The following is a 15,313-nucleotide window of genomic DNA, read 5'->3' on the forward strand; positions in this document are numbered from 1 at the left end:
CCTATCTATCTATCTATCTATCTATCTATCTATCTATCTATCTATCTATCTATCTATCTATCTATCTATCTATCTATCTATCTATCTATCTATCTATCTATCTATCTATCTATCTATCATCTTTATAAGATGACTTACTATCACTTTATTGGTCTATCTATCTATCTGTCTGGCTGGCTGGCTGTCTATCTATCTATCTTCATTAGATGACTTACTATTATAGTAAGTCAGAGACTAGCAGAAAAGCAATTGGAGACACTGAGAATTGACGTGAGGTTTGAACTCTACCTCCCATATGAGCACCATTGCTAAACAGAGCTAACTTTAGTCCACCTCAAATAAGTTTTCGCATGCAATCTTCTGTCTCTCATTTGACCACTTCATCCTGTTTTCTTATTAACCAGACTAACTACTAACCCACCCCTGCCTTTCACTTCAGAACCCACACCTAAGGAGACAGAGGTCACACGCCGCTTTTCTTTAGCCTCAACTGTCAGCAATAAAGGTACAAAAACTGCTTGTGCAGGATCACCTCTAAGCATGTTTCTAAATTGTTTTAGCCGGGCCAGAAGACATAAAACCCCTGAAAGCGGCACAATAGAGCACTCCCATTATAATATCAGCGTGCCATGTTTGCATATTGGAGTTTGCTTGCTGCATTGTTAGCATGCCGCTTTAAATCTCTTTGATAAAACCTGTTCTGTGGCCATAACAATAACAAAATGACCAAAAAGTATTTTTGTCATCATTACTCCACTCCTTAATGTCATACAATCCTATAGAAATAATTTTAATATGCTGACTTGGTGCAGCATATTAAATAGTTATGCTTAATGTTTTTGTGGAAACTGTAATAAATTTTTTTCAGGATTCTTTGATGAATAGAAAGTTTGAAAGAGCAACATTATTTAAAATCATTCGATCATTCATGCGATCATTCAAAAATAGCCGCCTGTCATTACTGAATGTCCTGCTCCACAGGAGGGCTGGGTGGGCCTGTCCCGCATATTCAAAAGTTGAGCACTCAGTTTCCCAACTCTCTGGCCTGCCCTGAAAGTCCTGTGGTGCACCTTACACCTGGGCCTTTTACACAGAGACTGGCATTGTTAAATTTTTTCATATTTTACTATGAACCTTTGACATTCCAAGCTTCTTCATTACAGCTCGAATGAAATCAAACCGTGCACTTCACAGCAAATGAATCCCCTAAAAAACATGAAGGGACAGGTGCATTGAATAATAAATACTGACTTGATAAGCTGACATTTGGGATGTGGCGTGACATTTAGCAGTGTAGCCCCGCTGCACAGCTCTGGGAATGTAAATGAGAATTTAGATGCACATGAGCCTTTTGTTTCTTGTGGCCCCATTATTCTCTTTTATTGTAATGAAAGCGTTGCCACTGCAGGGGAATAATGAAAGATTATTGTGATAATTAATCTTGGATGGATAGGTTGAGAGATTGTGGTAGATGAGCTGGACTTCTTTTCTAAAAGAAATGCATGTTTGTGCTTAGTTCCTCTCTCCTCTAGCCTTAAGAGCAAGAGGCATCAGATCAAGAGCGACCCTACACCGTTCGGCTATGAAGGTACCACGTGGACAGCACGGCATGCTGCATGTTGAACATAGTCCTTGTAAGATATTTGTGGGTTTGTTTTTATTCATTTATTGTTTATAATAAGTGGCCAGATGTTTTTTATTCAAAGCAACCCCACACTGTTTGCAAGGACATAATTGTTCTGGAATAACTTGGAGTTAAGGGTACAATGCAAATTTGTGATCTTACAAAATCTGTTTATTTATAATTATTAATGATCATTTAATTATTATTATTTTTTTACATGCATTTATTGTGCAGTTTATTATTTAAAAAATAAATAATTATTATTGATAATTATTATAAATACAATTATTAGGAATAATTTAATATTTACATATACACATCCATTTATTTATTAGTTGTTTATGTATAAGTATTGTTGTTGTTGATATTAATTAAAAGGATATTTTTTCACATGTATTTATTTCTGAAATTATTTTGTAAATATTACTTTTTGTTATTATTATTTTTATTTACTTCCATTAGCAGGGCTCAACACAAAATATAAGGTTGATAAAAAAAAAAAAATTAAAAAAACATTACTATGAATAATGTAATATTTATATATCTTTACATGCATTTATTTAGCATGTGTGTATCATTTTATTATTGTTGTTATTTATTTAAAATTATAGTTTTCACATTAATATTTATTTCTGAAATGATTTTGTAAATATTACTTTTTCTTATTTATTATATATATATACATAACACTGCTCAAAAATATTTTTTAAATATGTATTTTTAATAATAATGTAATGTTTATAGTTTTACATGCATTAGTTTAGCAAGTGATTATAATTTTTTTATAATTATTATTATTAATAATATTATATTATTATTACAAATAATTTGTATAAATGCTTTTTAATTTGAAAAACATTTTACAATGTTTTAATTTTTTCCTTTTTTTAATTTTTTTTCTTTCTCAGAATGTTATTATTTTTTTTTAATGCATTAATATATTTAAACTCCACAGTTATTATAATTATACAAGAAACTACAAGAGCAATAAATTGGTATAAATGGCCAAACATTACTGATTTGTCATTTCCAAATCATTCTTACCATTTTCGAAAAAGTCTCATATGTTGCTGAACCTGCATTAATCTTAAAAGGGTGGTTCATAGCGATTTCACTTTTTTAACGTTAGTTAGTGTGTAATGTTGCTGTTTGAGCATAAACAATATCTGCAAAGTTACGAAGCTGAAAGATCAATGCAAACGGAGATATCGTCTTTTAAAATAAAAGCCATGCTTGCACAGGTTCTGCACGATCCTCTTCAATAATATCCTCTGCTTCTCAATCGGGCTCAAACTGATAAGCGATATTAACATGCAGTTGTTTACAATACAACCGGAACACATGCTGCTGAGGTGAGGGGCGGGACGCTTAGACGCGCACTAGAGGCGGTTTAGCCAATCACAACACACTGGGCTAGCTAACCAATCAGAGCCCATCGCCTATTTCTGAGGGAGGGGCTTCATAAAAGAAGGAAATGATCAGCGTGTTTTTCAGAGAAGGGACAGAGCGTTGTGGAATAAAGGTAAATTATGTGAAAAATAATGCGTTTTTTAAAAAACGAAGCATTAACACATGTTAGACTGCACCCCATAAACACAATCAAGCCAAGAAAAAAAACACTGAACCACCCCTTTAACCATCAGGCTACCAGATTTCATTTGATGCTTGTTTTGTTTCTCTGTTCCTATTTCGACATGTGTTTTTGCACTGCGGTGGTGGTGGTTTTTAGCTCATCTTAAGCGTGTATCATCCTCCAAATCGTGTTTCCGTCCCCTCTGCCTTCTGAATTTGAGCTGTGCCTTGTTTTGTCATGCTCTCTCTTGTTCAGATAAGGTTGTGTGTAGTTTTCTATTGGTGCGAGAGACGTCCTGTGGTTATTTTTTCAGCGGTTGACTGTTACTGATTCATGCATGCTAATGTGAGGTTCTGTTTAACCTGCAATGCTGCCATTAAAGAGGTCATGTTTGATAAGACAGTGAATTTCCTCACAGACACCATGCGAGGTGCACTTCCTGCTGAGAGCAAAAGTAAAGGTACTGCCGGTACCAAGCCCGCTGTGCCGAGGTCTGCGTCTCAACCAGGTAATCATGTGAAAAGAGGCAGTGATATGCCAATCATATTGGGTTCTCGCGGGTGTTTTCGTCTATTTTCATTCCTCATTCGATGCCTGATGGTGACAGAATCCGTCAGAGATATTTTCATTGAGTGCTTCAACATCTTGTCTCTCTTTCACAGAAGATTTTTCTGGCAAACACGAGTACTAGACTATTCCCTGAGCATCGTCTCTCATAAGGTTTTTACTGAATGATGTTAACTCATGTGTACTATTTTCCAGGATGGAATCAACGGCGTCTGCCATCAATGGACGCTGAGGATTTTGAGACCATTCCATCAAGTGCTGAAGAACTCTCCATTTCCTCAGATGGAGAGGATGAAGGACATAACAAAAACGTATGTGTCTGGGTCTACCATGTCTTTATCCACCTTCTGTCCACATATTTCATTCATTCCCTTGAAACCTTTCAAATTTGTATGGAGGGGAAAAAAACAGTCAAATAATCCTTAAATGGATAGTTCACCCTAAAATGAGAAGCCTGTCCTTGTTTACACTCATGTCATCCCAAACTATGACTTTCTTTCTTCTGTGGAATGCTAAATAATAACCATAATAATGATTATTTAATTATTTCAACCTTTACAGTTATTTCATATGTATTTGTAAATTACTTTTAATTATTATTACAATTCACGCATTAAATACTTTGATAGAATATTATGTTTTCTTCACTGATAGTTTGAAATTATACATTTTGAACAGTTTGTAAAGATATTTTGAAAAATGTCTCAAGGTCCACCATCATTTGGACCTCATTTCATTTTTTTTTTAATATTTATACATTTACATTTTAATTTTAAAAGTACAATTATTTAATATGTATTTTAAAATATTTTTTGAATTACTTATTATTTTTCACACACATGCAATATTTTCATAGGCAACTAAGTTTTTTTTCCTAATAATTTTTCAAGAAAACTAATAGTTTGACATTATGTAGTTTAAACAGTTTGTTAAAAAATAAAAAAATTTTTTGAAATATGATAAATGTCTTTTTGACTTTTACAATATCTTCTTTTCAAAATATTTATACTTTTACGTTTTCATTTTAAAAGAATAAATTTGATTTAAAAAAATATTATTTCTCATTTTTCACACACAAATTAAATATTTTCCTAGGCTATTAAGTTTTCTGTAATAAGTTTTTCTTGTTGTTGCAAGAATACCAATAGTTTGATATCATACAATTTAAACAATTTGTTTAAAAAAAAAAAAAGATATTTTGAAAAATGTCAAACAAGATTTAATACATAATGACACAATTTTCATTTTTGGTTAAAATGTCTCTTTCAGGTAAGAAACTAACATACAAAGTATCAAAACTGAGAGATTTGGCAAATTATAAGGGAGCTCAGATAAAAGATAGGGTCTAGCAACATTTCACAATTAACACAGAAAGGAGGTCAGATTATCTTAGACTCTTAAACACCCAGAAGAGTTTCTTTGTTTAATCCTTCTGCTTGATGCATGAGGAGTGGAGATCTGCTTCAGTAAAGAGGCTTAATAACAGAGTCAGTCAGAACCTTTATTAAAGGGGTCATATGATGCGATTTCAATTTTTCCTTTCTCTTTGGAGTGTTACAAGCTCTTGGTGCATAAAGAAGATCTGTAAAGTTGCAAAGACTAAAGTCTCAAATCCAAAGAGATGTTCTTTATAAAAGTTCAGAGTCAGCCACACCTACCTAAAACGGCTCGTTCTAACACGCCCCCACATATCTACGTCGCTATGTGGGAAGATTTGCATAACGCCGCCCAAATGTTCACGCAAAGAAAGAAGGCGTAACTTTTATTCTCGCTGTAGTTTTGTTGTTGCCGCCGCCATGTCGTAAAGACGCTGTGTGCTTCGTTGTGAAAGCGAAACTATTTTGTTTGGTCTTCAAAAAGAGAACGATATCAGCTTCGTCATGCCTGGAGCTGATCCGTGCTGGTTGCTGAGGAAATACTACAACTTTGCGCTGTGGATCGCCGGATCGGCTTTCACCGTGGATGAAGCGGAGTCCAGCCCGGAGTCGTCACATGTACTTCCGGACGCTCCTTCGTCAAAATCGCCGGCCGCGCCATTTTCAAGCCCACCCGCCTCTGCTCACTCTAACCCTCCGGCCGTTCCTCACGCTAGCCCCCGGCCTCTGCTCACTGTAGGCCGCTAATGAAAGTATGTTAAGTTGTGTTATTAACGCCACATGACATTTTCAAAGTTGTTCAATTGAAAAGGTTTTTCAAAAACACATGAAACCATTTCTAAGTGCATTTCTAAGAACTTGGCACATGTTTTTTTTTTTTTTTTCATTTACCCAATTGTCTCCAAAAGCCAAGATGGAAGAGAGGTTTCACAGGGGTCTGATGCCCACCCTGTTGGTGCTGAATACCACCTAATCTGCACTTAGTAACATTTCTAAAATTAAATGGAAAAAGCCAGCAGTATGCTGAAGTATCTCATACATATTTAATCTTGGAAACTGTCTCCAGTCAATTTCAGCGCTTGAGTTTCTGCTTTGTAAAGTGTTTCAAAGTTTTCTTTGCTCACCAATCAACCCCCTCCAACCCTTCATAAGACGTTTTCAAGCTTTCATGGATGTTTTGACATTGTGCAGAGCCGAGCTAAGGTTTAGGTAGCTAGCTTCACATCTTGAGCCACTGGATGCTTTGGAGTTTGCTCAGTTGTGTCAGGAGTGTATGCGATATACAGTCAAGAAACTGCTTGTGGTTGTGCTGTTTTTTGATACTGCTCACCAATATCACAACGTAATCCCAAAATCCCACAGTATAACCAATAAAACTCAAAATTTTACCCTACAAAAACTTGTTCAACTTTCACAGTGCACCAAACTTGCCCGGAGTAGGCCATGTTCTTGTATTAACAATCTGTTGTGGTCCTGGAAAATTATTCAGATCTGGTCTGAAAATTCAGGAAATATATCAGCAATTATTTTAATTGACAAGCTATTTTATGATCAACTCCCAAATGAGTGAACATTTGGGCGGTGTTATGCAAATCTTCCCACACAGTGACCTAGACATGTGGGGGCGTGTTTAAACGAGGCGTTTTAGGAGGGCGTGGATGAGTCTTAACTTTTATAAAGAATATCTCTTTGGGTTTGAGACTTTAGCCTTTGCAACTTTAGGGATCTTATCTATGCATGAACAGCTTTTAACAGTCCAAAGAGAAAGGAAAACTTGAAATTGCATCATATGACCCCGTTAAGCCACAAAACAGCAGAAATGATCCTGACCACAAGAGGGCAGTGTCAACCTGGAGAACTTGTAAAATCAATATTATAGATTTAAGTTTATAGATTAGTTTGTCCATTGGATCAGATATGGATACTATTATCCTCCAATTCCATAGTGACTCTTCTTTGTGGTCGGCTGCATAGAACAGGTCCATCGAACCTTTTTTTTGTTGTCTGAATTACAATTCCAAGCAGTCAGCCGATCATACTGAACCCTTGTTGAACTCCAGGTTCTCTAGCACAAAGCTTTAAGCTCATGCTGCCATTGAAGATGAACACTGTCTCTCATGTTCTAGGCTAGTCAAGAACCTTAGAACTCAGAAGACAGGACTGGTGCCACCCACTGTCCTGCAGTCCACAGCAGAGGGAGTAGACCTTTACAGTAACTCTGGTACCGCACACCAATTCCAGGACGAGCAGCAGAAGGGCATGACTGACATCACTTAGTCTGGACTGATGGTCACCAGCAAATTCATTCATGGCTATTGGACACATACACTGCTAGCTGCTGTACTGTGTGTGGATTACATCTACATTAGATGATGATGCACTTTGACTTCTGATGTCACTCAGTCCCTTCTCACTCAAATACATGTGAATGCACACACGGCATTGTCTTGAGACAAGCCGGCTGTAGTTTGAGATCTATAGATCAGTGGGTGGCGAGACTGACGGAGGCACCTCTTTGCGCTGTCTGCTTTTTTTAAGAGGTGTGCATGACATCACCTCCACAGGCATGCACTTCATTCCATGAAAACTTGGCGTGCTCACAATGCCACTTTTGGTCTTGTTTGTCTTGTTTTCTCAAAACCCTTGCTCTCCTATGGTAACAAGGTGCTGCTTATTTCTTTAAAGCTTTGACTAAGTGCAGAGGCGGCTCTGGACTCAACTATAAGGATTTTTGCCCTGCTGGCATTTTACATATACAACAGATATACATACCTGTGAAATATTATTACAATTTAAATGATATTTTCTATATATGTTTTAAAATGTCATTTATTCCTGTGATGGCAAAGCTTAATTTTTAGGAGCAATTACTCCAATCTTCAGTGTCACATGATCCTTCAGAAATCATGCTGATAATGTTGAAAACAGTTTAAATGCTCGATATTTTAAGAACATATTTTAAGATTTATCAAGAACAGCACTTATTTAGAAATACAAATCTTATGTAATGTAAATGTTAATGCATCCTTGTTAAATTAAAGTATTCATTTATGCCAAAACAAAAAGTTTTGAACAGTAGTGTAATGTATAAATGGTTATATATATATATATATATATATATACACATACATGTGTGTCTCAGATAAATTTTTTTTCACTTAATGAATATTATATTACATTATATTATATGTGTGACAGGAAAAAACATTTGAATATATTTTAATATTTTAATTAGAGTTTTCTTCACAGAAGACACATACTCATATAAGTATATATAATTCCTGTAATATATAATTTCAGTATAATTCCATTTATATAATTCCTGTGATTTTGCCATTAGTTTTTAGTATTATATTTAGGAAAATGTTAGAAAAAATATACACTATATATATATACTTTTCGAATTAATTTTTTAAAATATTAAAGTTAGGTTTTCTTTACAAAAAAATTTATTAGATTAATCCTTATTGTTGAGCCCTGCAGCTGTCTGGAGCTGAATATACAATTGTGTTTGTATGCTTTTCATGTTGCTCTTCATGCTTCTCCACCTGTGCTTACCGGCAGAAACAAAACACCCTCATCCCGTTTAAAAAGAAGTAAAGCACAGGAATAACTCTGAAGGTTTGCATCTTTGTCATGCCATTTCTGTTTTCTTGTTTGTACGGATCTTGTCCTTGCTGTGATTGAGGGCTGTTGCAAGGTCTGGTTTTATTTTGCCACCCGTTTCCTGTTGCTCTCGATGGGGATAAAAACTGTATAGTACGTCACTCATCTTCTCATTCTCTGCTTTTAGATATTTTCAGTGACCTCTGCACCGTTGCCCTCACCGATACAGAGGAGGCAGACGACAGCACCGGGCCGCATCCCACTCATGACGGCAGATTTGCATGCTGAACGCACCGTGATGTTTATACACCATACTCGACAACAGCTCGATATCTTTTGTAATACTACACAGACATCTGCTCCACTGAAGGAATAGGTGAACTGACCGATCAGAACGGATTCCACATAACATTGACAACATTCTGTAGTGGTGAGTCAGAAATTCAGCATGCAGCCTTTGTTCTTTCCCTCTGCTGCGTCTTAGCAGCAAACGCAGAGGCATTTGAAAAGAAATATCCGGATCTCTGTGAATGCCGGACACTGATATCTGCACCGAGGCTGCCATTTGAAAACACTGAGAAGAAGAGACTCTAGACCTTTCTGTCCTGCTGAAACTTTGACTGAAATGCTTAAAGGGATCGTTCACCCAGAAATGAGCATTTACTCACTCTCATGTTATCCCAAACCTCTATGAATTTATTTCTTCTACTAAATAAGATATTTTGAAGAAATAGCCACTGACTTCCATAGTATTTTTTCAATGGCTGCCAGCAATTCTTTTCATTTTTGAGTGAACTGTTCCTTCAAATACACTTGATTGTTTTGTTGCTTATTGCTTGTTTGCTTATGAGACTGTTGGTCAGAAACACAGCACTTTTGATGAATTAATATTCTCTAATGTAATGTACAATATGTATACTCTCTTTTATATTCTGACATGAAAGTTGTATAAGCCATCTGTAAAGCTTTGTTCCTCCGCTGTTTGTAAAGCTGAATAGCTTTAATCCTCTTCAAATATTTGCCTCTACTTGATATATTATATTCATCTCTATCATGGTCTGGTTGTACATAAATAATCTCGAAACGTAGTAAAAATGTGGGCTATTTACTCTGGAGATGTTTTATATGTATTTCAGAAAATATGATTGTTGTAGCATAAATATTCCAGCTGTACTGTAAAAGCATCTGATACTGTTATTTTACAGTATTGCTCATGAATGTTGTCAGTTTGTGCTAAACCGAATGCAGAAATCAGATGTACTGTATCCTTCCTGCTATGACATGAAGAACTGGATGACAGTGAATGTCGTAATGATGCCAAAAGTTTTGTCTCATAACCGCCGATATCCACATATGATTGCGATTTAATGATGGTATAGTTTAATTACTTTCCGATAGTTTCTTAAATGTGACCCTGGAGCACAGAACCAGTCTTAAGTCGCTGGGGTGTATTTGTAGCAATAGCCAAAAATACATTGTATGGGTCTAAATTATCGATTTTTCTTTTATGCCAAAAATCATTAGGATATTGAGTAAAGATCATGTTCCATGAAGATATTTTGCAAATTTCCTACTGTAAATATATCAAAACTAAATTTTTGATTAGTAATATGCATTGCTAAGAACTTCACTTGGACAACTTTAAAGGTGATTTTCTCAGTATTTAGATTTTTTTGCACCCTCAGATTCCACATTTTCAAATAGTTGTATCTCATCCAAATACTTTCCGTACCCACTGTATATATAACATATATATATATATGGAGAGAGAGAGAGATTCTCTCCTTCCTTTAACCTTGATCATTCCCTCTTAGAAACTCAACTGTTTGTCTCTTATTTCTGTGCCGCCCTTGTTCACTCCTCCAGCTTGTGATATTGTGGACAGGACTGGGTCACCACCCCTTGTCACGGTGCCATGGCTGACAGCAGCATAGTTACTTTAGGGCCGGGCCACAGCCTGCTGGTGGACTCCTCCGTATACGACTCCCGGATGGCCGAGACCTCAAAGGAGCAATTTTTCATGGGTCTACACGTAGACGAGTCAGAGGGTAAGTGAACCGCCCTCCATCTCGATCAACCTTATATCAACTGACAGTTCCATGTGGTGGACCGTTTTACTGAGCACAAACATAACAAAAGAGGTTATTTTCTCCCACTCTATTTTGTCTATTTCCATAGAGATTCACCTTTGCCTGTAGTCTTTTGTAACTCTCTTTTCTTTCATTTTTTCAGATGTATTGCCCAAAGTTGAGACGAGAGTGGTGTTGGTGGGGGAGGCCGGCAACATTGCAGAACTTGAAAAAGCTCTTCAGGTACCAAAGAAGAGAGTTGAGCTTATATATATTGAGCTTTATATAGATTTGCACTGAAGCTAGATGAGCTACATTAATGAGGTAAAAGAATATATCAGACCCTTCTGAAGTATTTCAAGTTCATTGTGATTATAGCTGGAGAAGAAAAGTTTCAAAATCTTCTAATCTGATTAAAAGTAATCAGTTTGCTAACAGGAAGTCATTTTGTGTTGGTCAGCTTAGTATGGAAGCCCGTTTCCGCCACTGAATAAAAAATAAAAAAGGTAATTGCGACTTTATCTCACAATTCTGACTTTTTTTCTCATAATTGCGTGATACAAACTCCCAATTGCGAGTTAAAAAGTCATAATTATATCGTAATTGCCTGATATAAACTCACAATTGCGAGACAGTCACAATTCTGAGAAATAAAGTCAGAATTGCGAGATATAAACTCGCAATAACCTTTTTTTTAATTAATTTTTTTATTCAGTGGCAGAAATGGGCTTCCACAGCTTAGTGCTTAGTACACAAAAGATACAAATGCAAACCTTCTGTTTGCCTGACTGAAACTATTTTTTAACTGAATTTTAAGGATGGTCTAGACCAGGGGTGGCGAACTCCGGTCCTGGAGAGCCGCAGTCCTGCAGAGCTCAGCTCCAACCCTAATTAAAACTCACCTGCCTGTAGCTTCCTAGTAACCCTTCAGGCCTTGATTAGCTTGTTCAGGTGTGTTTGATTAGGGTTGGAGCTGAACTTTGCAGGACAGTCGATCGCCAGGAGCAGGGTTGGGCACCCCTGCTCTAGAGTATTTGTATGTCTTCTTGCTTGTGTTCTTAAAATTAAATTAAAACAGTAGTTTAATTAACCTTAAATGTCTTAGCTTCTTGTTAATTGTGTGACTTTTCTCCTTGAAGACAGAAATCTTGCTGCTGACGTGGCATAAAAAAATTAATATATAAATAATAAAACAGTAGTTTTTAAATTATAAAACTCTTCTGTCCTTGACTGATTAAAGTTTACCTGAACTACACAAATATATGCGGTGACATGTTTGCATGTACACTACCGTTTAAAAGTTTGGGGTCAGTACAATTTTTAAAATGTTCTCTTCTGCTTACCAAGGCTGCATTTATTTGATCAAAAATACAGTGAAAACATAATTGTGATATATTACATTTAAAAGTAATTGTTTTCTGTTTGAATATTTTAAAATGTATTTTATTCCTGTGACGCAAAGCTGAATTTTCTGTATCATTACTCCAGTCTTCAGTGTCACATAATCCCTCAGAAATCACTCTAATATGCTGATTTGGTGATTTCTTATTAATATTAATGTTGAGCAATTATAATATTTTTGAACCAAAAGTTCAAAAGAATAACTTTTATTTCAAATATGTTTTGTAACAATATAAAAGTCTTTACTGTCTTTACTTTTGATCAGTTTAATGCATGTTTGCTCAATAATAATTCCCCCCCCCCAAAACTCCTTTTGTCCCCAAAATTTGACAGCAGTGTATTCATTTTAGCAGTTGCTATAGCACCCGCTAATAATGGGTAAATTTTTATTAAAAATATTTCCATATGTGCCTATGACAATGGAATTTATTTTTGAACCAAAAGTTCAAAAGAATAACTTTTATTTCAAATATGTTTTGTAACAATATAAAAGTCTTTACTGTCTTTACTTTTGATCAGTTTAATGCATGTTTGCTCAATAATAATTCCCCCCCCCCAAAACTCCTTTTGTCCCCAAAATTTGACAGCAGTGTATTCATTTTAGCAGTTGCTATAGCACCCGCTAATAATGGGTACATTTTTATTAAAAATATTTCCATATGTGCCTATGACAATGGAATTGTTTTGCTGTTTTTAATTCATTTATTTATTTGTTTTTGTCATGCAGTGATAAATTGGGCTTCTTCTTATGATGAAATGCCACTTGTCACACAAATGTTTCTTCTTCGTCTTATTATGCTGTATGTTTTTATGATTATTATACAACAGTAGACATTTAGTAGGTCTTTGTTTCATTTTATGAAATATCTGATTGAGCTGTTTGAGTCCAGGACAGATGCAGAATTTGGCCAAGTGTGTCAGTAGCTTGAACCAGCAGCTTTTGAGGACCGCGTTCTCTCTGATTCTGAACTGGATTCCATGCTCCACATTCTTACACTGACATGTGGTATGTGGCTGTTGGGAGTTAACTGACGAAAGAAAGGTTATGAATGTTCCTTCATTTGCTCTGACAGTTGTGTTTGGAGGGAACGCAGGTCAGTGATGGGGCATTTAGGCACAGAGCTTGATAAATGAGGTTAAATGTGTGTGGATTCGGGATGCAAACTTCACATGTAGTGCTCGGGGGAGGATGGGGATGTTCCTGAAAGTCTCCTCTCTTTGCCCTTGACATGATGTGAGAAGACTTCAGATGTAGCTGCTTCTTTTAGTAATCTATTCTCCCTGCTCTTACGCAACTTAACATAGCAGAACCTCCTCCTGGACTTTTCTTGACATTTGTTTGAAGTTCTCATCTCGGATCTGACAGGTTGTAAGGCCCTCCAGCCTGGGAAATTTATCAGCTTTAGGTTGCCAGGTTGACGTCAATTCTTCATTTTTACAGGCCATCACAATAATGGAAGTCCCAGTGGTAAAGATTAAAGAAGGGCAGCCGGGCACAGAGGCGCATGAGAAATTGATAAAATCTATAGTCAATATGGTACGTCTCGGCACCCGGAATCTTTGCATGCTTGAGAGCACCGGGGGATTTGCAGCATGGTGTTTTAAGGGGGGATTCGGTGTGGCAGTGTGCTGTTTAATATCAAACTCACTCACACTGGTGGTCTGGACTAAGTTCTAACAGTGTGTTCTAACAACTTGTTCTGTGTTTGTCCAGCAGGTGGCCTTTAATCCATTTAATTAAGAATTACTGTATTTCAATCAGTTATGTAATCAACCCTGTTTTAATTTCATGTTTCATTTTGTTTTCTTTTAATCTTTATTTTAACATACAGGTAAGTCACGGAATAGTAATTTAAATGACAATTATAATCAAATGACAGGAATAATGGAAATTTCTGCACTAACAGATCTCCCTTCAGTTCCCTTAAAAAAACAGGCTGTTCACAGCGGACATGTTCTTTCGAATGCTCACCTGGGATACATTTGATTAAAATGCAGTTCAAAAAAGTAGTATTGTAACATAATATTAAGACCATGTACATTGCGAGTAAATCACTCGCATATGCAACTAAATCTTCACTCTGGGCGACTAAATGATGTCTAATATTAGCCAATGGCTAATAAATTCTCAGATTTTACTCGCCAGTGTGTGAGGCTAAGTATAAGTTTAGCACGGATATATTTTCACTCGTCGAACACGCCCTGACTGAGCGCTTCAGAGTTTCGCTCTCCATCAAGCGATCTGTGCTATTTTTCATCTCAATGGATGCGCAGCACACCTGTATTTGACGTACCGTAAACTCTAGTGTGAAGGCGCACGACTCGCCGTCGCTTTGTCTCACACACACGCAGAGAGAGAGAGAGAATGGACCCTTTTCACATTTCCGGGTTTCTCAGCAGCGGAAGTCGTCATAGTTGGGTTAACTTGAAGAGCAGTGAATGGGAGAGCACCACAAATATATTTTTTGCATATTCAAATAGCAAAAGAAAAACTCCACGATAGTGTTTTCGTAACTTTCAATAAAAGGAAAAAAAATTGAGCGAGACTGATAACGGCAGTCAGAAGAGAGAACGATGTCAAATTTACCGTCCCTCCCATAGACGCTGCATTAGAAACACCCTCGCATTAGCGTTAACTGTTTTTTTTGTAATTTGATGCAAAGGTGATATAATACAAAGGTGATATAATACAAAGAATAGTGTTTTAAATGTACATACACTTTAAAAAAAAAATACAAATATGAAAAACTTTCGAGGATTTACGATGCTGATGACCGTTAAACGCGTCATCTCAGTCTTGTGAAAAGGGTCCATTGACGCGCTACATGTAAACAATATACTTTGTTGTATTTTCCTGTCAATATAACAGTGTTCCTTTGGAATTATTCAGCTTTTAAAACTTTCTCCGGTAGGGGGCGGAACTAATGCTCAAACGGCAATCTCATTGGCTGGCGCTCAGCTATTATCGTCCCTGTTTTGATTTCAGCAAATCAGTTTGAGTGAACGCACACAACCTGATTAATATTCATGAATCCACCAGTTCATTAATCCGTAGTGCGTTTTATATTGTTCTTATTAGTAGAATTCGTATCATTAT

The 15,313-nt window shown here is 36.3% G+C and overlaps 1 protein-coding gene across 1 annotated transcript in view; it reads left to right on the top strand.

Moving 5' to 3' along the window:
• The first annotated feature begins 10,610 nt into the window (after positions 1-10,610).
• The window catches only part of LOC107593151 (protein ECT2-like), a 35,030-nt gene continuing 30,327 nt past the window's right edge, over positions 10,611-15,313 (top strand). The window contains exons 1-3 of the mRNA XM_016282758.1: positions 10,611-10,794; positions 10,979-11,058; positions 13,658-13,753. Coding sequence (XP_016138244.1) covers positions 10,662-10,794; positions 10,979-11,058; positions 13,658-13,753 — 309 coding nt within the window. The 5' untranslated portion in view covers positions 10,611-10,661. The remainder of the gene's footprint in view (positions 10,795-10,978; positions 11,059-13,657; positions 13,754-15,313) is intronic.

The sequence above is a fragment of the Sinocyclocheilus grahami genome, unplaced genomic scaffold (assembly GCF_001515645.1).
Source record: "Sinocyclocheilus grahami isolate Dianchi unplaced genomic scaffold, SAMN03320097.WGS_v1.1 scaffold165.1, whole genome shotgun sequence".
Lineage (NCBI taxonomy): Eukaryota > Metazoa > Chordata > Actinopteri > Cypriniformes > Cyprinidae > Sinocyclocheilus > Sinocyclocheilus grahami.